The sequence below is a fragment of the Dasypus novemcinctus genome, chromosome 10, assembly GCF_030445035.2.
Source record: "Dasypus novemcinctus isolate mDasNov1 chromosome 10, mDasNov1.1.hap2, whole genome shotgun sequence".
NCBI classification, from domain to species: domain Eukaryota; kingdom Metazoa; phylum Chordata; class Mammalia; order Cingulata; family Dasypodidae; genus Dasypus; species Dasypus novemcinctus.
The window spans coordinates 108058226-108080922 of record NC_080682.1 but is presented as its reverse complement, the minus strand read 5'-3'; the positions used below and the strand labels follow the sequence as shown (position 1 = coordinate 108080922).

The window sequence follows — 22697 nt, the reverse complement described above, 5'->3', positions numbered from 1 at the left end:
AGTAGGAGAAGCAGAGGAAGCCGGGCTCAGACTTCCCTGGGCGCTTGGCAGCATTTCTGTAGAGGTGTAACCTGGAGAGTCTAAGCAAGCATTATTAGACGGTAGTAAAAAAATAACCAACAGCGTGTGGCCGTCTTCTCCCGCCGTAATTGCCCTTGTTTAGCATTGTTTAGTGAACCCGGGTCTGTTTGTGTTCTCTGACTCCTAAGCGTAATTCCCCTTAAGGACGGGCCAAACCCCCAACAGCCCCGGCTTGGGTGCGTTGCTGGAATCATAGTTGAAAACGTGATCTGGTTAAAGAGCTCTGCAGGCGTTTGGCAGGATGAAGTAAGCTCCCACGGGACTCCCCACCTCCTTGCTGCACTCCACAGTGGCGCTCTATAGCCCAGGGTAGGTTGGTCTGGTAAGGAGAGAATCCCAGCTGACTTCCACTGGGATGTACACACGTCTCTCCATCTGATCTCGCCCGGCGTTCTCGGGGTTGCGCGCACACGCCCGGGGTTCACCTGCCCGCCCATTGCGGGAGGCGGGGCGCGGGGAGGTGTGGGGGTGTGGGCGGAGGATGCGGCGGGGAGAGCTGTTACCCCGACGAAGAGTCCAGCAAATACACCGCCTTATGCTTCCCGCGCGACGCGGCTGGAGACCGGGTCAGCACCAGGGCAGATTCTCCGGAGTTCCCGCGTGGAACCTCAGGGCTGCGGACGCGCCGGCGGCGGGGCCGGGAGTCTCCCAAGGCCACCCTCCGCGGGATCTCCGGCCCGACGACGCTCTGGGGAAGTGGGGGGACTTGGGGCGAGGCTCGCGTGTGGAGGCGAGGAACCCGGGTGCGGGCGATCCGGTTTTATCTGCAGCTCTAGGGGGTCTCTGCGCCGGGCCGCTCCGCAGTCAGCGGGGCTGGGAAGAGGGGAACTGATTCCCGGGGCGGGGGGACATGTGTGCGTGCGTGCGGGTGTGTGCGTGGGTGACATGCCGGGGCCTCGTGCCCCCCAACGCCGGAATCGCGGGTCCGCGACGACCGTAACGACCAAGGCTGTGCAGGCCGGGTGGGGTGCGGCTGCGGCGAGCCCTGGCTCCCAGACCTCTCGAGTTCTTACCCCAAACTACCAAGCTCCACCCGCGGCCGCCTCCCCCCGGGGGCAGGAGCAGGCAGGTGTCGCTGTCCTCCGCTGCGCCCCCACCCCTCCCGACTGCCTCGGTCTCCCTGCAGGGCCCGCTCGCAAAGTCCGGGCCCGCGCAGGTCCACATCTGGTGGTCCTGAAGGTCGAGAAGGTCCCTGGTCCTTCCGCGCTCGCATCCGAGAAGGCCGGGCTGGGGAATCGGAACCCGGAAGCCCTTTCAAGGTTCAGACCCAGTTCTGCCCAGGCCTCGGCCCGAGTCGCGGCGGGATCCCGCGGGCCCACTCTGACTGCGGCCAGTGCTTCCAGGCGGGTCCCTTCCGGAGCCGCCCTGGGCGCAGAACCCCCTAGAAAGGTGGCGGTGAGTTTTCCCTAATCGCTGGCCGCTTGCGGGGTGACCCCCGGCCCCGCGCGGCCCGGCCTGCGAGGACCCCTCTTTCTTCCCTCTTTCTTCCCTCTGCCCGGTTCCTCATCTTTCCACCCTCCTGTGCTTTTCACCAGTAATCTCCCTGTCGGTTTCAATCGCTTTGCGGTTAAAATATAAAAATCCTAACCGACCCCGTCCTACCGCTCGCCATCACCTCGGAATCGGGTTCCCAGTGAGCCCCGAGGCGTTACTGCGTGTGAACTTGCGTGGCGTGAGCGGGGCCTGCCGACGCCCAAGCCGGCGAGCTGCCTTCAGTGTTTGCGTGAACGGGCTGGCTTCCCGCGGTCCCCGTCACCAGGTCCCGCCAGGCGGGTAACGGTGGAGCGTCACGGCGTGTGACTTCAGGCACCTGTCCCACCGGGAGTCTGGCCCCTCCTGTCCCCGCCCCACCCCGCGCCCTGCTTGAGAAGGAGAGGGCGGGCGCCGGAGGGTCGTTTCCTTGAAGCTCCAGAAGGCCAGCCGGCGTTGGAGAGAAAGGCTGCGCCCGTGCCCGGCTCCCCTCGGGCGGGCGGCTGCCGGGACCCGACCCCCCGGCTCCCCGCCGCGCCGACCCCGGGGTCCTAGCGGAGGGAGAGATGCCCGCGCGGTGGAGTCACGTCGCCGCTTGGCACCATTGGCTCATACCTGGAACACGCAGCGGCTAGTGTTCACCTCCGGCCGCGGGCCCGGGCGGCTGCGGGCCTGATACGGAAAGGGCGGGCGGGCGGGTGCGTGGGAGCCCGGGGCGCGCGGGGCGGCTCCTCCCGCCTCTGCATCACCAGGCCTCCCCCCGCCCCGAGCCCGCCCCGCCCCTCCCCCAGGCCGCCCTCCTGGGTTCGGCAGCTTTGGGCTGGTTGGGGGGAGGGGGACTGTTAATAAGATGATGTCAGCCGGGGCCTGGTAACCCAGAGTAAGGGGCGCCTGCCAGGCCCGGGCTATAAAAGGGGTGATGCCCCGCGCTCCGAGCCGCAGCCGCACGCAGCCAGGGCGCGCAGCACCGCACTCTTCCCGCGCCGCCGCCGGAGCGCACCAGGCGGGCAGCGCGGGCCGTGCCTCCTCGGCCATCGGCGGCGGGACAGACAGCCGGCCGCCCCGCGCGCCCGCGGAACCCCGCCGCCCCGAGCGGAGCCGCAGGTGAGCGCCCTCAGCCAGCGCCCAGAGCCCGGCGCGCCCCTGCCTCCGCGCGCCCTGGGAACCTGTGCCCACCCCGCCGCCCACCCCTGCCCTGCGCCCCAGCCTCGGCTTGGGAAGACGCTGGCGGGACTTTTCCCAGCCACGGCCGCTTCTCGGAGCTTCCGAAAGTTTCTGGAAAAGTGACAGAACTTTCTCTTTGGACTTGAGGGGAGAGAGGTTCCTGGCGACGCGGAGGGCGCGCGCCCGCGCCGCAGCCGACCTCGGGGCGCCGCGGCTCTCGGGCCTCGGGGTTCACCTCCCCGGCTGGCTGCTGGCGAGGGCAGGTGGGTGCGCGGGGGAGCCGAGGCTCCTCGGGTCCCCGGCGGCTCCATCCCTCGCTGCGTGCCGGGCCCCGCCGCTGCGGGCTGACCCTTTCCGGGCTCGGGAGACGCGCGCGGGCGCCGGGGCTTCGCGGGAGCGCGTCCGCAGGCGCCGAGCGGATGAACGGGGAAGGGCGAGCCGGCCGGACCCGGGCGCAGCCGCTGGGGGTGGCCCTGAGCACCCCGGGGCGCTGGGTGGCAGGACCGCGCGGGGAGCGGGAAGGCAAAGTTAGTCGGGATGCGTTCGGAGGTGGCGCGCGTTCGTGTCGCTGTCCGGGGAGGAAGGCGGAGCGGGCTCCCGGGACAGGCTCGGGTCGGGCTCCCTGGGCCTGGGACTTCCTGTCCCAAGTCTCTTCGCTCGCGCTTCTCTGGTACCGGTGCCCTCGCTCTGGGTTTTCCTCTCGGGTCCGCGTATTTCTCGGCCGTGTTCCCATGGAGCCCACCGCGGGGAAGCGACTGTGTGGGGCCGGCTGTTCAGATAATTGAGGGAAGGGCTTTATGGTCCAGTGGCCACGACCCTGCGAGCTTGTACTGCATTTGCTGTCCTCGAAGCCCCGTATCTCCAGCTGGGAAAGGTGGGTAGTAACACTCGGCCGCCCCCTCTGCCTGTCGCCAGTACATGTGCTGTTGGAGCGATAGCCACTCAGGTCCTTTCTACCCGAAGATGCTCAGGTTCCAGAGGGGAGTCAGGGAAGGAAAGGGGGCCGGTGAGGGGACTAGAACTGGGGGTCTCTATCTGATGGCACTGGCCAGCCTCAGGCAGGGGGGAAAGGGGACGTCTCTGTAGGGCATCTCTTCCCTTCTCCCTTTCCTTCCACTGGACTGGTTCTGCACTCATCTGCTCCTTCTCTCCTCCCCCGCCTCTCTCCATTTCCATCCCCCATCTACTCAATTCCCTCCCCCTTAACCGGTTTCTTTTCCCTAATTTCATTGCCTAAATCACATATGCTTCCTTACGAATAAAGAAGTGCTAAATCCCTGATGGAGCCAAAGAAACAAAGCATAACTGGGAGCTAGAAAATCTGGGTAGTGTCCCGACGCAGCGTATTTCAGTGTGGGTGAAAGGCACCTCACCCGTTTGGGGCTTCTGTCTCCCCAACTTGAAATGAAGGAGAAATTGGAATTACTGTCTCCCTTGTTTTGCATTTATCACTTGTTGTAGAGTAATGCTACACCTTATAGGGTCTTACTTTGATGCTGTCCTAGACCGAGGGGGGCTGAGGGAGTGGGGGTGTATCTGGGGGGCTTGCACTTGTTACCTGGATGGTTTCAGAGACAGCATGGAAGGTGGCACAGGCCCCCAGCGGCACAAGATACAGCCAGGGCCAAGTGTGGCTGAGGGAGCCTTCAACCCTTCCTGTCTGCCCTCCCCCCTCCCTCTCAGCCTCTGTTAAGCTCCCTGGCTTTCCATGGTCCTTAGTGCTGCCCAAGTCTCCCCTGTGGTGGGCACAGGTGACGAGGTTGTGGCCCCTCACCTACCTGGCCAGGGGCTCTGTTCCCCGGTTGCCTCCTTGGTGGATCCTCACCATGTGAGTCCCTGTTATGGGTGAAAGGAAAGACTGTAGTTAGCTGGTCAGCCTGGGCTGGGCCACTCACCGGCTTTACGGCCTCGGGCCTCAGTTTTTGGATCTGGCCTAGGATCTGACCTAGACGACTGTAGGATAGACACCGGGATTCCTTCCTTTCACAAGGGGCTGAGCTCGCTACAGAGTCACTGGCTTCAAGCGCTGCCTGGGCGGGGGAGGAGGGCAGGGGAGGAAGGGCGTAGCAGGGCCACCGCAGAAACTTGTCAAGGGAGAACTGGTTTACTGGGTGAGAAAGAGGTTCTCTCTCAAGTAGGAAACACGAGGGAAACGTGCGGATGGTGGGGGTGGGGTGGGATTAACCTGGTGTGCCAGGAACCCGGAGGACAATCGAAGAGCAAAAGAGGCTGTGAACTGACCAGGATTTCTTGAAGGTTCCAGTTAATTCTTGACTAATGGGACTAAATTGCACTGAAACCAAAAGAATGTGTTCCCCTAAGTGGGGAAAGTAGAACCCCAGTAATAACGGCTGCCAGTGTGAGGGTGTGAATCCACCTTCACAGATCTCACATGAGCCTCACGCCGGCCTGGAGGGAGCTGGGCCAGGTGGTACTGGTCTGTTTTACACTTGAGGAGACTGAGGCCCAGGAGGGGGAGCCCCTGTGGGTGGGCACTGGGTTTGCGTGGTGGTGAGAGGCCGCCAGCATCTCTGGAGCTGACGCCTTACTCCTCCAGCCTTGGAGGGGCCTGGGAGAAGGGCCAGGCTATGGGGCGTGTGCAGGCCCAGCATCCGCTTCCCACAACTGTTAGAGGTTTCATGTGGCGCTTAGTGGAAAGGGATGGGCATTGACAGTGAACATTCAATGTAGCTGTAGCCACTAGGAAATAAAATTTGGGAGCTGGATTTCCAGTTAAAGAAATGCAGGAGTAAAGTGTCGCTTTCTTAAAAATGATGAAACTGCCAATGATATGACACCATTTCTGCTTGGAGATAATGAAGTAGAAGTAAATGCAGGTTTTTGGTAGCAAGTTTGAGCAACTTTAAGATCAATGTAGAAAGTCAGCGTAATTGAAATTCTTGAACAACTAAGTTCAGTGTGAAGTGGGATAGTGTTTTGATATTTAGCTGATTTTCTTTTTCATTCCCTGCAATTCCTTAAATGAAGTCAATTCAGAAAACCTAAGATTCCCAAACATTGCTTTTTTTCTTCAATGTGGGGGATGTTGGAGGGCCTCAATTTTCTCAAAATCTGTCTGGATATTTAACTTTGCTTTCCATGTAAAGATATAGTCTGAGTTTGGGCTGAGTTGTATTTTAAGAGAAAAGAAGTAACTAGAAAGTATCCCAAGAGGCTAAGCTTTGGCTTAGTGCAGAGAAAGCCCAAATCTTAGATACAACTGCTTTATTTTCTGACAGGCTTTTTAACAGTTTCACAATCCATTTCCATCTCTAAATAAGCATCCCTGACACTTCTCACAAAAACATTGCATATGCAGATATTCTTCAGTTTCTTTCATCAGGACTGCAGATTACACTGAGAAGGGGAAAATCTATCCCAAACAGTAAACCCCAAGCCCAGATAGCGTTTCAGGACTCTTAGCTGGGAGAAATGGAACTGTACTCGACTGCAGGGGAGCTCAAGCTACGCATGTGGAAGGCAGCCAGCCAGTGCTCCAAGCACAGGCCAGCCCCGTGGTAGCTTGAATTCCATCTCTCGACTATTTGTTTTTTAATAAAGTGGGGATGGGAAGGAAAACATGAAAGCAGAGAAGAGTCATAAGACTCTGCCTTTAGAAGGTTAGTTTCTTGGAGGAATTTACCACCTAGCAGGGAGGGGTATCCCCCAGCATCCTAAGATTATAGGATTAAACTGGTGGAAGAACTTCAACTGACTCAACAAGAGGCTTGGGGAGAGAACTGCAGGTATTTTCTGGGTTACCTGAATGGTCACTGGCATTCACTGGCCTGGGATTCTTGCCTCCCTCAGTGTACCTCAGATCTTAAGGGGAGTTCGAGGTCAGACGTTCTCTTTGGAAGCTCTGGAGATCAAAGAGGGTGACCGGCCACCCTCCCGCCTGGAGCCCCCAGCCTGTGTCAGGGAGGCGGCGCTACCTGGAGAGATCCCTGGGAGCGCCAGTGACAACACTCCTCCTGTTGGCAGAGGCTTTCCAGAGCACACTCACGTGCTAGTTCAGCTCCTCCCCACCTCTCTGGGAAAATCGGATGGCTGCTCTTAGCCCTCGTTAGCAGAGGAAAAAGAGAAGCCAGCGAAGGGCAGGATCCTGGGTGCCTGGACACATACTGAGGAAGTGGCCTCAGAGCTGGTCTCCTGACCCCAGTCTAGGAACCTGTGGATGAAAGACCCGCCTCAGCACAGCCCAGAACGCAGGCAGCAGCCGAGGGTGCACCTGACACGGAGGCAGGCGCGTCATTAAACAGGAGTCACCTTTCCTCGGGGATCTCTGTGTCGCCTTCCCTCTCTCCCCCGCGGAGTCAGCTCCAGGCCTGCCACCTCCCCACACCTGGCCCCCACCTCCCCACACCTGGCCCCCACCTCCCCACACCTGGCCCCACTCCAGAGTTAATTTGCTCTGGTGTTTTGTTTGTTTGTGCAATCTAGCACAATTCTATAATTTAAGGGCATAAACTTTAGAGTCAAACAAACCTAATTCCCAATCCTGGCACTGCTTCATATTAGCTGTATGGCTTTGGGCAAATTGTTCAGCTTGTCTAAACCCGTTACCTCCTCTGTAAAATGGGCTAGGACCTGACTCACTGGGCTCCCGTGAGGATTAAGGGAGATGATGCCCCTGAGGTTTCTGCTGCGAAGGAGGCAAATGTCAGCGACTTGCCAGAGGGCTTCCTGAATGGCTGGATTTAGCTCGTGAAATGCAGGTCCCCAGGCACGAGGGTCTCTCCAGTAGACTGCCTGCCCAGCAGTCCCCTCACTCCCTGCCCTCAAGAGCTGCAGGGATGAGGGGGAATGGTCACTGCTGGCTCACCTTGTATATGTATATGTATGTATACGTGTGTACACATATTTATTTTTAAAGAAGCTTTCTATTACATAAATGTTACTTCAAAACTATGGGGGACTCCCATATACCCCACCCCAGCCCCTCCCATGCTCTCCCACTTCAGCGCATCCTACATTAGTGTGGTACGTTGTTACAATTGATGACACATACGGGAGCATTGTACTAACCAAGGACTATGGTTTACATTACCATTTACACTTTGCCCAGCACAATTTTAATAGGTTTTGACAAAATGTACCCATCATTGCAATGTCATCCAGGACAATTCCAGTGTCCCCCAAATGAGCACCTCTTCATTTTGAAGGCATCCCTGGCAGGGGGAGATTTATGGGTGTCTCTTTCACAGAAACCATGGAACCGCTGCGATCTCTCCCCTTCCTTTCCTTTTATTGCCCCTTCGGGTTCCTTGAGCTAGAGCACGATAGAGGTAGACGGGAGCTCAGAGCCCGTGTGACCTGACCACCCCCTCTCCACTTGATTTGGTCAGGCCACCTCCAGGCTCAGGAGGTGCTGCGAGCTGGGGCTGGGCCAGCCTCTGGGATAGGGCGATGGAGGAGACTCGAGCCTGATGCCGAAGGAGCTCTCAGCCATCCAGCAGGTGACTTCCAAGTCTCGGGGCACTGGGGGAGCTGGTCTAAGTCCCACCTCTCCTAGTGGCAGACCCAGGCTTGGGTATCCCGTCTGTTCCCAGTCCAAACCTTTCACCCCAGGCTGAAAAGTACCCCCCAAAATGCCAATCCTTGGCTCCTTATTTTTCCTTACTCTGAAGTCTTTGCTTCACCAACCTGAACCTTAAAAAGGGGCTGTTAGTCCCCTTATGTCCCCCCAACTTCCCCCAAGGACTGGGGGTGCGGAATGACACAACATGCTACAGTTGTCTCCTTCATCCCCATTTATTTAGGCCCAACTCCCTAAGAGAGAAGCTTCAGAGATGTATTTGCTAAACTCAAGGATCCCCTTCTCCTTGTCTTCCAGTCACTGATAGATTCAACTTGATTTTAGATACCTTCCACTTTTCCTTTTGAAAAAGAGACTGAAAATGGGGTTACATAATGGTCTCACTGGTTAGGGGGCAAAAATAACTACTGTTTTAAAGACAGTTTGAGGTTACATTTGCATATATGCTCACCAGCCAAAACACACCCTTGTGAGTTCAGCAGAGCCTAAAATGCCAACTCTCATCAACTTCAATTAGGCATTTTACCCACGTGGCCGAGCTGAGTGTTTGAAGAACCTGTTTCCCTCAAGATGAGGATGGCATGAAATGGGGAAACAGACCAGCCCTGGGGGCTGACGGGCCTTCCTCTGTGGGTGGGGGTGGCAGGGGGACCTGAGCCCACGCCTCAGAACCCCTGAAGCAGTTTGGGTTTTGATGTGTCTTTCAGCAAAATGATGCCTCAACACCCAGGCCAGGTCTCTGCCTCGGAAGTCAGGGCCTCTGCCATCGTGCCCTGCCTGTGCCCTCCAGGGTCACTGGTACTTGAGGGTTTTGCAAACCTGACACCCTTTGTCAAGGAAGAGCTGAGGTTCACCATCCAGAACAAGCACCTCTGCCACTGGCTGTCCTCTGCGCTGGAGTCGGTCACCGCCAGCGACAGCCCCTCCAGATGTCCGTCATGAAGCTGAGGTCAGTTCCACAGCCGGGGTCTGATCTTTCAGCACGTATCGATTGTACACCCACCACGCGCACTCCCACCACGTGCACTCCCACCACGCGCACAACCACCACGCGCACTCCCACCACGCGCACACCCACCATGCGCACTCGCATCACGCGCACTCCCACCAGCGCACTCCCACCACGTGCACTCCCATCACGTGCACTCCCACACCGCGCACAACCACCACGCGCACTCCCACACCGCGCACAACCACCATGCGCACTACCACACCGCGCACAACCACCACGCGCACTCCCACCACGCGCACGCGCACACCCACCATGCGCACATCCACCACGTGCACACCCACCACGTGCCAGGTGGAGCAGGTACAGGTGAATAAAACTAAATCGCTGCCTCAGGAAGCTCACCTTCTACCAGGAGGAGACAGACAATACATGGGTAAGTACATGCATATGAGGGACCAGTGCGTGGAGAAAAATAGAGCAGGGGAGGGGCAGGGAGAGTGGGGCAGAGGTGAGGCGGGAGGCCAGGGAAGGCCTCACCGACAGTGACCTTTGACCTGAGCAGAGAGATGGAAGGAGCCAGGTGGGTGCTTGGCAGAAGAGTGACACTGAGGCACTGAGGTGGGGTGGGGTGGCACACACGGAGGGCAGCAGGTGGCTGGGGGGAGTGCAGGGTGGGCAGCCGAGTACGAGTTGAGGTTGTGAGTGGGGGTGGATCATGCTGGATCCTGTAGACTGTAAAGACGTGACCCTTTACTCAGGGTGAGACAGGACGCCATTGCAGCATTTGGGAGCAGAGTGGTGGTGTGATCTGGTTGTATTTTGAACAGGCTGCCCTGGCTGGCATTTTGAGAACAGACGGTAGGGAGTGCACAGAGACATTGCAGCAATCCAGGCAGGAGACAGGGGGGCTGGGGAGCAAGGGGGAGCAGGAGGGGGGCAGGAGGGGTGCTGGAAGGGCGGATTAGGAGCTCTGTGGATCAGGAGGGGGGCAGGAGGGGTGCTGGAAGGGCGGATTAGGAGCTCTGTGGATCAGGAGGGGGGCAGGAGGGGTGCTGGAAGGGCGGATTAGGAGCTCTGTGGAGCAGGAGGGGGCAGGAGGGGTGCTGGAAGGGTGGATTTGGAGCTCTGTGGAGCAGGAGGGGGCAGGAGGGGTGCTGGAAGGGTGGATTCGGAGCTCTTGCAGGTGCAGCTGATTTACGGATAGCCTGGGCATAGGGTACGAGAAAGGGGGGACTCAGGGTGACGGCCAAGGTGTTGGCCTGAGCAGTGGTAAGGATGAAGCCCGTTTGCTGCTGGGCTTGGGAGACTGGGGGAAGCTGGGTGGGCACCGGGGCAGGAGGGCCATCCAGGTCCATCTGTCCAGCCCCACAGGAGGGGTGTCAGGGCGCAGCTGGGTGTGTGGGTGGGCAGTTCAGAGGGGAGCCAGGGCCCGAGATGGAAAGCTGGAGGCATCAGCGTGTAGTTAGAGCCAGGGCGCTGGGTGAGACCCCCTGCTGGGCCTGCATGGAGTGTGGTGAGGATTTCATCACCAGCGGGACCCGGGTGCCCACAGCGGAGCAGAGACCAGCAGCCCTGCGCGCCCTGCAGCGATGCTCATGGCCTCGGTGCCGTTGCTGCTCCCCCTTCAGTCCCATGTCCGGTGCCTCAGTCTCCCCACTCGGCACCTTTCCTAAGACCCCGGGAGTAACCGAGTCAGGCAGGTGGCTGCTGGCGGTGCTGTCGTCTCGGGGTGGCAGGAGCTGAGCGCTCAGTCATTTCATTGGACTTTCCTTCATGATTTCAACTTGAAGATCCATGTAAGACGGTTCAAAGACAGGCGCGTTTTGGATGAGGGGGAGTGCAGTGGCCAAACAGAACTGAGTTTGAGGGGAGAGGGGTTCAGCACCTTTGTGACCCTGGGGGGTGGCAGTGATCACCAGCTTAGGATCGACCTGAGGGTTCAATGAGACGATACTTGTTAAGAGTCTAGCAAAGGGCCTGGTTGGTAGTCGGCACTCGATGTGTGGGTGCTGGGGTGACCTAAATGATGCCGTATCCATAAGGCGTCGTTATGGGCATTAGCTGTGTCCCATTAACTTCAGAGGAGGTCGTGGAGGAGACAGACTTTCTACAAAATGTCCCATGAGGGACAGTGCCCAGCATACCACGGGGCACTCAGATTCCAATTTTCTAATTAAATGTGTTGAGATGACAGGACACATTGGAAACAAACTTCCCATAGAGGGAAGGAAAGCGTTTTGGAAGGCTAACTGGAGGGTTCTCCACAGGAAGAAGTGGGCAGCCTTCATGGAAATGCTCCTTAAAGCCATCCAGCCCATCGGCTCTGATTCTGTGTTCACCAAAGTGACCTTGTAATTTTTTTATTTATAATTTTTTGAGATACCTGGGCTGGGGATTGAACCTGGGGCCTTATATGTGGGAAGCTGGCACTCAACCACTGAGCCACATTGGCTTTCCTGAGTTGGTTTTTTTGTTTATTGTCTGTTTTTTTGTTGTTTTTCCAGGAGGCACCGGGAACAAACCTAGGGCCTCCCATGTGGGAGGTGGGAGCTCAACGTCTTGAGCCACATTCGCTCCCGTGATCTTGTGATTTTAAGTGAGTTTAATAAGTGAATTTTCCTATTGGGAAGAGAACATTCCCACTGACCTACTTGAATATTCTCGTCACCTTGGTTGCTGTAATTCTCATTTTAAAGTAAAACACTGAAGGAAGCAGATTTGGCTCAATGGATAGAGCATCCACCTACCACATGGGAGGTCCAGGGTTCAAACCCAGGGCCTCTTGACCCATATGATGAGCTGGCCCATGCGCAGTGCTTATGTGCACAAGGAGTGCTGTGCCATGCAGGGGTTTCCCCCGTGTAGGGGAGCCCCAGGTGGAAGGAGTGCGCCCATAAGGAGAGCTGCCCAGTGTGAAAAAAGTGCAGCCTGCCCAGGAATGGTGCTGCACACATGGAGAGCTGACGCAGCAAGATGATGCAACCAAAAGACAGATGCCCGGTGTCACTGACAAGAATATAAGTGGACACAGATGAACACACAGCAAATGGAACAGAGAGCAAGACAACTAGGGTGGGGTGGGGGAGGAGGGCAGGGACGGGGAGAGAAATAAGAAAATAAATAAAGTAAAACACTGAGCCGTGAAACCCATCGGCAGTCATTTGGGCCAAACGAGCCAGTTTCCTGGATTCCAGGCACCTCCGGGAAGCTGGCAGATGGAGGGGCTGGCTCCGAAGGGGGAGGGTGGCCGAGGGGAGTGGTGTGTGGGGACAACACAGGATGAGGAGCTGAAGGCCTGGCTTTGCATCCTGGTTTTGTCACCTGCTGGCCTGCTGCATGGGCCGGTGATTCCTGGGGCATCCCTGGCACATTGCCACTGCCTACTCTGTGCCTCAGTTTCCTCACCCATAAAATGAGGAAGCTGAACTCGATGGTCTTCAGAAAGCCTTTTCCAAATCTGACAGCCTGTGCCTCTGAGCTTTGCTCTATGTTCAAGCACTTCCTCGTGGGAGAAGACCCTGTGTCATCCTCCTATCCTGATATCTGCAGGGGTGAAAGGAAAGGCTGGAATTGGATTCCCGATGAAGACGCTGATGGCGATGCTAATAATAAGAATGACTGACACTTACATCGCACTCACTAGAAGCAGACCTGGTTCAGAGCCTGTTAACGGATTCGACTCCCACGACAGTCGCAAGAGGTAGGTCACATTGTCGAGTCCCGTGTTAGAGAGGACGCAGGCTCGGCAGAGGCTGGTGACTTGCCTCAGTGCCTAGTGAGCAGTGAGGCTGAGTCAAGGCCGGCTGGGCCTCAGTCCTGACCGAGGCCTGTGCGGTTCTGGGTCTGAAATGTAAAGGTGGACTCCTCTCGCGTCTTCCCCCAGGCCGTGTTTCTCTAAACTGCGAGGCCCTCCACCTCCATCCAGGCAAAGGCGGCTCACTGTTGAATTCCAAGGAGAAGGGAAACAACCCTTCCGGAGGGGATCGTGGTGTCTGAGCCCCATCGGTCCTGGGGGAGTTCAGGCCCCGACGCACTCGTGGAGGACCAGACCCTAAAGCAGGGCAGGGTTTGTCCTCTGAGGACCCCCAGGGATCCTCAGGGGGCACGGGGGAGGGGCTCACTCTACTGTTAGATGGGACAATGGGTGGTGGACTTCACCTCCACAGGTGGTACCCAGGCCTGGGTTGGGAGTGGGCTTGGGGTTCTGGTCCTCAGCAGCTGCTTGGGTATCACCAGAGTTGGAGGGGAGGGTACCGGGACAGGCCAGGGTGGAGAGCAGGGAACGGGGCTGTCCTTGGCTCAGGGCAGAGACCTCAGCCAAGCCAGAGGCAGGGGAGGCCGGCTGGGGGTGCTCCCGAGGACGTTCCTGGCTCTGGGGCAGGGCCACGCTCACAAACACATCGTCTCCTGCTCTAAGTGACCACAGTTAGTGCCAGGAGCCATCAGTTTGACTGATCAAACTCATTTCAACATCCAAATGCATTATTAGAATAAGCTAAACTTTGTTCGACTAATATCACCAATGTAATTTTTTTAAAGAATATTTAAAAATTATTTTTATTCTGCCCCTTGCCACCCGATGGCTCCCTTGTCTGTCTCCTCATTGTCGGCTCCTCTTCTTTAGGAGGCACCGGGACCTGAGCCCTCCTGTGTGGGAGGCGAGAGTCCAACCACTTGAGCTGCTTCCACTCCCACCAGTGTAATTTCAACGAGCAGTTCTTTGATACCTTCATTATTCATTCTCCAGCATGCAGGTGTGTGCGGAAGGGTTTCACACAAAAGTCTAGAGCTACCCACCCCGCCCCCAGGTCCCTGAGCACTAGGGCTGCCTTATTTGCTGTGGTAGTAAAAGGTAGTGGGGGGAAACGGACTTGGCCCAGTGGTTAGGGCATCAGTCTACCACATGGGAGGTCCGCGGTTCAAACCCCGGGCCTCCTTGCCCCGTGTGGAGCTGGCCCATGCGCAGTGCTGATGTGCGCAATGAGTGCCCTGCCACGCAGGGGTGTCCCCCGCGTAGGGGAGCCCCACGCGCAAGGAGTGCGCCTGTAAGGAGAGCCGCCCAGCATGAAAGAAAGTGCAGCCTGCCCAGAAATGGCGCGGCCCACACTTCCTGTGTTGCTAACGACAACAGAAGCGGACAAAGAAACAAGATGCAGCAAATGGAGACAGAGAACAGACAACCGGGGAGGGGGGGGATTAAATAAATCTTAAAAAAAAAAAAGGCAGTGGGTATGACGTGGCAGCTGATGCCTGGCATTCTTTGCCCCCATTAAGCATGTGCTTTTAGGATTTTGTAGAGCCCCTGGAGAAGATGAAAGACGGAGAAGATGAAAGACAGGAAAGGAATGAGATTGCAGTGGTCAAGTGCTAAAACAGGAAGGGGAAGACGGAGTGCCTGCAGTAAGTGAGTGCTTCCCGGCCCCTCCTGCTCGCTCTGCCTCCCCTCCCCACCTACCCACCCTCATGGCCCAGCAGAAAGCGAGTGAAGGTGCCCCGGTACGAGTCAGCCAAAGGGGCGCTGGTGCAAACACCAGGAATCTCTCAGCTTGTATAAAGGGCATTTATTTGGGCTAGAAGCTGTTGCCTTGTGCTGCAGCAAGAAGGCTGCCGCCTGCCTGGGCTCAGGCTTTCTGGGTTCCTCCTTTCCCGGGACTCATTCCTCTCTGGGCTCCACTCCTCTGCTCGCTCCACAAGGCCAGGCTCTTAAGCAGAGCCCCCTACTGTCGACCCAGGGTGCCTCGTGCGCAGGGGCAGAGATGGGCGAGACTCTGCTCTGCTCTTGGGGAGCTTGCCCTCTGGGGATGTACTTCTGGGCACAATGGTTGTAACATAAGAAGAAAAGAGAAGGGCTGCAGCGACCTGAATAAATCACTATGCTGTGCTACACTGCAGTGGTTCTCAAACTTCAGTGTGCATCAGAATCACCTTGCCAGAACAACACTTGCTGGGCCCACCCTTCCAGTTTCTGTTTCAGTAAGTCTGGGGTGGGGCCCGAGAATTTGCATTTGTAACAAGTTCCCAGGAGATGCTGATGCCCTTGGTTTGAAGGCCACGCTCTGAGAATCACTGCTGTCGGGCTTTGTTGTGAGGCCCCTGCAAGTGAGCGTGGGCATGCGTCTAAGAGAACCCTCAGGTGGAATCTGTAACCTCTGGGGGATGCTGTTCAGTTGGAGAAAGTATCCCATGGCTGCTCCTAGAAGGGGGCCAGTACGGTCCTGATTTCTCTGCGAGGAGACACTGCAGGTTTCATATCCGCAGCAAGTAATAACAGTTGCTGAACTTTAGTGAGTAGTTACCACGTGCCGGTCACTATTCTAGATACTTTACACTTGTGGATTTATTTAAGCCTCACAGCCCTATGAAGTAGATTTTCTCATTAGTCCCATTGTACAGATGAAGAAATTGAGGCACGCAGAGAGGTTACATAACTTGCCCAGGGTCACGCGTCTGCTAGTGGCTGACTCCAGAGCTCATGCTCCGTAACAGCTGCAAAGTCCTGTCCAGATTCTGAGGTCTACGGTACAAACTGTATACTCTGGAGGGTGTTCTGTGGCCCTCGAGAAAGGGAAGCATTGCTTATCAGAGCTGGGGTTGAGTCACCACGGAGTAGCCTCGGGGTGCCAGTTCCCTTTCTGACAGCATTGCTGGTTCCCAGGCTGAGCTCAGCGACTGAGCAGCTGGCCCAGGAGGAGTCCGGCAGGGGGAAGTACCTGCCTCAGGAGGGGGCTAATCCTAGAGTGGGGCTTTCCTGGCTACTCCAGGCTCCACCCCCAGCCTGGCCCTGGGAGTTTGTTGTTGTGTTGTGTTTTTATCACTGGCCTGCAGGATATTGACTCAGGGCATGCAGGAGCTACAAAGCAGGGAAGGAAAGTACATGTTCTGGAAGAGATAACCAGGATCAGAAGACCCTGGCAGCCTGAAGAGAGTGTTGGATCTGACAGGATAATATTAAGAAGTAACATAAAGTCAGCCTTTGGCTGAATGTCTCGGAGCCACCTCATCCTCACCCAGGCTTTTGGGTATGGTGGGTTGTGAAACCGAGGAGACCTGGTATTTCTGGCTAGGTGGACCTTTTGTGGAAGAATGTATGTATGTATGGCCACACCAAGAAACACACCCACCGACATCACTAACCAACCTGGAAACAGTCCTCTCCTCTCTTGCTGCCCTAGGCAAGCCACCTTCTTTTTTTTTTTAAAGACTGATTTATTTATCTCCTCTGTCTCCACCCACCACCAATTGTCTGCTCTCTATGTCCATTGGCCAAACAACGGAGACCATAACTTATCCAAGATGGTGCATAAAATTAACTATCACATTGATTTTCTCTATTATTTTTCTCTTTTCTATTTCATATAGCTCTGCTCTAATCTCTATTTCCTTTCTTCTGCTCACCTTGGGTTTAGTTAGTTCTTTTTCTAGTTCTTGCAGGTGTAATGATAAGCTACTGATTTTACATCCTTCTTCATTTGTCTTTGCTGTATCCCATAAATTTTGGTATGTTGTGTTTTGTTTTGTTTTCATTCATCTCAAGATATTTCCTAAAGTCCCTTGTGATTTCTTCTTTGATCCATTGGATATTAAAGGATATATTGTTTAATTTCCACATATTTGTGAATTTTCCATACTTCACTATTATTGATTTCTAGCTTCTATCTGTTATGTCTATTATCGCCAGAGAAGATTTGCATGATTTCATTATTTTTAAATTTTATTGAGACATGTTTTGTGACCCAACATATGGTCTATTCTAGAGAATGATTCATGTGTCCTTGGGAAGTATGTGTATTCTGCTGCTGCTGGGTCAAGTGTTCTATTACAGCTTTTAAGTTTGGTTGATTTATATTATAGTTAAGTCCTCTATTTCCTTATTGATCTTCTGTCTAGCTGTCCTGTCCATCACTGATAGTGGTATACTGAAGTCTCGTACTTAAGTAGAGCTGTCTATTTCTCCCTTCAAATCTGTCAGTGTTTGCATCAGACATTTTGGGGCTCTGCTTTAGGCATGTATATGTTTTAAATTGTTATATCATCTTGATGAATTTACCATTTTATCAATATATAGTGTCCTTTTTATCCCTTGTAGCAATTATTGACTTCAAGTCTATTTTATCTGATATTAGTATACCATTTTGACTCTCTTTTGGTTATTTGCGTGGATATTTTTTTCCATTCTTTCACTTTTAACCTATTTGTGTCTTTGGTTTTAGGGTGAGTTCCTTGTAAACAGCATATAGTATGGCCATGCTTTTATATCCAGTCTGCCAGTCTCTGCCTTTACCAAGTCACCTAACCTCTCTGTGCCTCAGTTACCAAATCTGTTGAAGGTAGATAATAAAATCTACTACTAAATAAAACAATAACATCTACTACTATTAATAAAGTCCCCATATAAAGCCCTTATAATGCCTGGCACATAGCCTTAGCTGCTATCATCATCATCATCATCATCATCATCATTAGTAATAGTAATAGTAGTAGTAGTAAAAGTACCACCATTAGTATTACTATTAATACTGATGGTCTCTAAGAGTCCTTTCGGTCCTGACTATTTGGGATGCTATGAAGTTTTTATTTATTTATGTGAGTGTATGTATGAAGACTGGGGTAGGATAATTAATGACGTGATTCACCTGGGTAGGAGAGGGCAGGACTCTTTCTGTGTGACTTTGGTTCAGTCCTTGGCCAAGTCTGGACCTAAGTGTCTCTCTGTAGAGTGGGGTTTGGGGCTGTTGGGATGTATATGAGGGAGCAGGCTGGGGAGGGAATTGGAGGGTGGCTTTGGAGCTGTGAGCCCCAAAGTATTGTTATCTACTTATTTATGTCAATTACAAATCTCAAAATGTAGGTAATCGGAGACCTCAAGTTCAGAGTCAAAGTTTGTTCACACTCATGATCTAATTTAGCCATGACAAGGGCCTCTTAGGGTGTGCATATCTGATATTGTCCATCCCAACTTGACATTAGCAGAGTGAGATCCAAAGAGGGCAAGAGTTTAGCTCAAGCTTACCTAGTAATAATGGGTAAAACTAGTCTAAACACAGGATCCAGACTCTGTGCAGTGCACTTCCCACAGCTCGCGAGCCCCAGCCTGTAGATGTACACAGCAGCGTGTGCCTTCCTCTGTTAGAGGGTGGGTGGTAGTGGGCTAAGCAGAGAGGCAGAGGGCAGGAAAGTCAGGGTGGCAGGTGGTCGTGCCTGCTTCTTTCCCCTCCCAGCTCTCATGCGTGGGGGTCCTCCATTGCTGTTTCCTGGCCCCCTGGGCCTGACAGGGTCTGGAAAGTTTTGTTGAATGAATAAATGAAGAATTTTCTCTTCCATTGGTGCCCAGGCTTTTTGAATCCTAAATCTTCAGAGTTGGTGTTGAGCCTTGCGTTCCCCCCGAGCTCCAGGCCAGCACAGGGCCAGGCACATAGGAAACTAGGAAACTACCAGTAAACAAGTGTTAACCATCTCATACTTCACACCCAATTCTTACACAGATTGAAAAATGAAAACAAAGCAAACAAACAAACAAACACCTTTCTGAATGAAGGCTGGTGGGGAAAGATTAAGTTTGCCTTATTTCTCCCTGCTTTAGTAAATGGAAAGGAAACAGGGTTTGGCTGTGCTCTTCTGCTGATCTTGTCCCTCACACACACCTGCCCAGCCTAGCCCATCTGCCCGGAGGACCCACTGGCACCAGCCCTGTGCCTGGAGCCCCTGGGGACTCTGTGTCTTCTTTCTGAAGCTAGGGGAGGTGTTGGAGTCAGCACAGGTGGGACAGGGAAAAGGGAAACCCCTTAAACTCTCCCTCTGAATAGTCTCCGTTGTGCAATGTCCTTTGATTTTTGCCAAGCATGGGAACTGTGTCAAGTAACGAGGCCTCGGGGTCAAGCTAGTTGTTACAACACTGGGACGGAGTGTAGCAAGGACAAGAGCCACCCACTTCCAAAGCTCAGGGTATGCTGAGGACCTGCCAAGTGCCTTGAGCACCTTATCCCATTTACCCCTGGGAAGATCCCATGAGCTGAGTCCTATGGGCACCTGCAGTTGACAGATGAGGAAACTAAGGTGCAGAGGGGTGGAGTAACTGGCGCGTTCGTTCAGAGCGCCATGCCTGTGAGAGCAGCTCTGAGGCTTGACGCTTGTGCTCTGAAATGCTGTCCTCACTGGGCTCCTTGCCGGCATCTCATAAATGGGGAAACTGAGTCCATCAGAAGCTCCACTGCCTCCCTGAAAGCTGTTCAGAAGGTGATGGCAGAGTTGCTGTTGGCACCCAGCTCTCCCATAGCAGGGTCCTTTTGACCACCCAGGGCCCCGTCTGAGAATGAGAAGGTCTAGATTTTGCCAGCTGGAGCCCCACCTGCCTCCTAGCTGTGCACCCCGGAAGACAGATTGGTGAGGAGTGTTGGCAGATGAAATCTTGCCTTGCTGACGCCACTCTTGAAAGCCTTTCCCCTGCTTTCGGCCTTCATTTTCCAAGGAGAGATGGAGGGACAGCCCCAGCAGAGAAGACCCAAGCGGCCTCCAGGAAGCTGCCTACCCCGGGCTGTGGGGGTAGTTGCAGAGGGTGGCGGGCTGGGGGGGCTAAGGGGTGGGCAGCAGAGCTGGGGGCTGCCGATACCGCCACAGAGCAGGAGCCCCTGAAGGCGCACGGCCCGCGCGGGCCTCACGGTCCCTGCACGCAGGGCTTGCGGGGCAGCATTGGGCATGGTGGCTTCTAAGCCCATCCTTCCTGCCTTGGCTGGGCTCCCTGGAAGCAGACGCGGAGAGGAGGCTTCACTGGGCCCGTGTTTGTTAAGGAAAGGCGCCCAGGAAAAAGAGCTGCGGGAGTGGGGAGGCCGCGCGGGGAGAGCAGCAGCCAGGTGCAGCCTCCGCCTGACCCGGAAGGGGCGTTCTGCAGCGCCAGGTAGATGCCAGAGCTTGTTCCATCCACAGCAAGGCAGCTGCCCTCGCGCGGGCAGCCTTGGCTCAGGCTCACCTGGAGGGGTGGGAGGAGGGGGAGCGCTCTGCACAGGAGGAACAGCGCCTTCAGCAGCCCGAGAGTCGCCGATGCAGTCAGGGGCTGGAGGAGGGGCACAGAAATGGTAAAAGGGGGTCTGGTAGGGCCCCGGGTATCCCTGTAACTCCCTCAGGAGTCAGCCGATTATTTCAGGATTCCGGGTCTCCCAGAAGCGCTGGGTTGATGAGAGAAGGGCTGAGGGCACGTGTACACTGGGAGTCTAGAACATGTGGCCTGAGCAGGAGCGTCGGTGTAAGCATGGCAGGTACATGGCCAGGGAGCCCCCGGGAAACGGGTGTCACAGCTGGGCAGGGCCAAGGCAGCTTGACTCTCCTCCGCCCTCTGAAGTCCTGCCAGCACGCATGCACAGAGTCACGCACAGTCAGGGCACACGGGGACAAGAACGCACTTGTGTGAACATGCATGTGGAAGCACGCACCTGGGCGCACGCGGGCACACTGACCCGGGCACAGGGGTACACGCACCGTCCCAAGCCCGTACACCGCACAGGTACTCTCCTGAGACAGAACCTCAGACACGCACACGCGCGTACAGCATGGCCAGCTGAGGTCCTTCTGTCTGGCTTTTGGGGGAGGGGAGGGCAGGGGGGTGGCCGGGCAGGGGCCAGGGCCAGGCCTGCTGCAGCTGGGCACTGAGGACTGACCTTTGGCTGGGACAGCCCAGATGACGCCGGTCCCAGAACCCAGGCTCGAGCCTGTCTGGGGTGGGACTGATAAAGGCGTCTAGAAGCTCCTCCACCACACGCCCAGCCCCGGGGTCCACACCCACCTTTGGCCAGGCCAAAGACTGTCGGGGCCAGGGCCCCTGCTCCCTTCACCAGGGGAGGCTCTGCGGGCCAGGGAAGACAAGGGCTGACACTCGGGGCTTCTGGCCCCCAGCCCCAGCCTTGGCCTGCTTCTCCCCAAATGGCAGGCGCCAGCAGGAGCACAGCCAGTGGCCAGCAGGGACATCAGGGCCCAGTCGGCCCGGCCCCTGCTCTCGAGGGGCTCCCAGCCTGCTGGAGGTCACGGGCATTGAAACAGTGTGACCAGTGCTAGGGCAGAAGGAAAGCGGCCCGGGAAGCCCAGAGGAAGCACGTACCAGCCTGGAGAGAGGTGGATCAGGGAAGACTTCCTGGGGGAGGTGATTTCTGAAATGACTTTTTGAAGACAAATGGGAATTAGGCTTGGGTGATAGTGAGTAGGGTAAAAGGCATTTCAGGCAGAGGGAACACTTGTGCAAAACTCTGGAGGCCATGGAAGCAAGGGGCACCGAGAAGCTGGAGGAATTTCAGCATGGCTGGGGAGTAGGGAGCAGCTGCGGGCAAGGCAGGAGGCAGGTGGGGGAGGGCCAGGAGCCCAAGAGGCCGCTGGGAAGTTCTAATCAGGGATGACAGGGTCAGCTTCCACGTTTGGAAAGTGCCTCTGGCTGCAAAGTGGGGAGTGGGTTTGGGAATGGTTTAAGCAGGATTTGAGATTGTGACTGATTAAATGGGGGCAGGAAGATGCTTTGCAGGCCAGGAGGCAAAATTGAGCTTCTTCTTAACAAGAGAGGGGACAAATTTCTACAAAATTTGAATCGATGAATTTCAAAATAAATAATGATCGAATGCAGGTTTTTTTGGTAATACATGGCTACTAATGTGAAGAATGAAATTCTTTTGGGGGGTAAAGGCATTTCATTGCAGTTCAGAGTTACTGTTGCTTATCAACAAATCAGTTGCCGATGTTCTTCTGTAGAAACCATTCTTAGCTCACAGGTCACACAAGCACAGGCTGTAGTTTGCTGACCCCTGGTCTAGACTAATGAGGCTCGACCAAGGGAGAGAGAAACAAAGGAGGCTCCCTGCCACCCCACCCCTGCAGCAGCCACAGCCCTCCAGGGGGCTCCAGTTAAAATGCATCTTTGTTACTGGGAGGGACTGAGGTACTTTAGCCACATCCTGTAATCTCAGCTTCTCAGGGGAGAAGGACCTGGGAGCTCCCACTCCAGCCCCCTCCCAGGGCAGGGCCAGCACACATGGGCCAGGGCAGGGTGAGCACGCACGTGCCAGGGCAGGGCCAGCACACATGTCCAAGGGCAGGGCCAGTGTACACGCACGTCTTGCAATCACACTGTATCTGGGACAGGGCAAGTGACGTGCTCAAGGTTACAGGGCGATTTGGTAACAGTTGGGATTTTCACATGCAGACCTCCAGATCCCCGGTCCTCTGTGCCTTTCTCTTTACTACCACATGGTCACTGTGGCCCCAGCCCACCTGGAGAGGAGGCATATGTGGACAAAGAGGTGGTGTCAGGACTCACCTGCCCAGGACAAGGAGCTCTTCAGGCTCCTCCCTTCCCTCCTGGCGGCACAGGGGCAGATCATCCTGCCCGATTTACATACCTTTGCAGATGTAAACTTCCAGATGAGGAATCTGAGGTTCAGGAGGATGCCTAACTTTTTTGGTATCTGTGGTGGGCTGGAAAATGGCCCTGTAAGAGGTATCTGCACCCTAATTCCTGGA

General features: G+C 55.4%; 1 protein-coding gene across 3 annotated transcripts; it reads left to right on the top strand.

Annotated features, from left to right (window-relative positions):
• Nucleotides 1-607: 607 nt before the first annotated feature.
• On the top strand, nucleotides 608-18524 carry LOC111766644 (cyclic AMP-dependent transcription factor ATF-3-like). 3 transcript variants are annotated; one of them, XR_009187696.2, is made up of 6 exons: nucleotides 608-1476; nucleotides 8962-9203; nucleotides 11711-11802; nucleotides 12756-12906; nucleotides 13831-13960; nucleotides 14494-18524. XR_009187696.2 is itself a non-coding variant. In XM_071218270.1 (6 exons), the coding sequence occupies exons 1-2, from the start codon at nucleotides 2471-2473 to the stop codon at nucleotides 9194-9196; spliced, it is 420 nt and encodes a 139-aa protein (XP_071074371.1). In that variant the 5' UTR covers nucleotides 2328-2470; the 3' UTR covers nucleotides 9197-9203; nucleotides 11711-11802; nucleotides 12756-12906; nucleotides 13831-13960; nucleotides 14494-18524. The 3 variants fall into 3 exon arrangements, 2 of the variants coding, with proteins under 2 accessions (XP_071074371.1, XP_071074372.1); XM_071218270.1 differs by lacking the exon at nucleotides 608-1476 and adding an exon at nucleotides 2328-2655; XM_071218271.1 differs by lacking the exons at nucleotides 608-1476; nucleotides 11711-11802 and adding an exon at nucleotides 2328-2655.
• The last annotated feature ends 4173 nt before the right edge of the window (nucleotides 18525-22697 follow it).

What these genes read in the sequence shown, in the direction of transcription:
- LOC111766644 (XM_071218271.1), top strand. Translation starts at nt 2,471, where the DNA reads ATGCCCCGCGCTCCGAGCCGCAGCCGCACGCAGCCAGGGCGCGCAGCA. An exon ending in CGCCCCGAGCGGAGCCGCAG is followed by an intron (nt 2,656 to 8,961) that starts GTGAGCGCCCTC and finishes TGTGTCTTTCAG; the next exon opens with CAAAATGATGCCTCAACACC.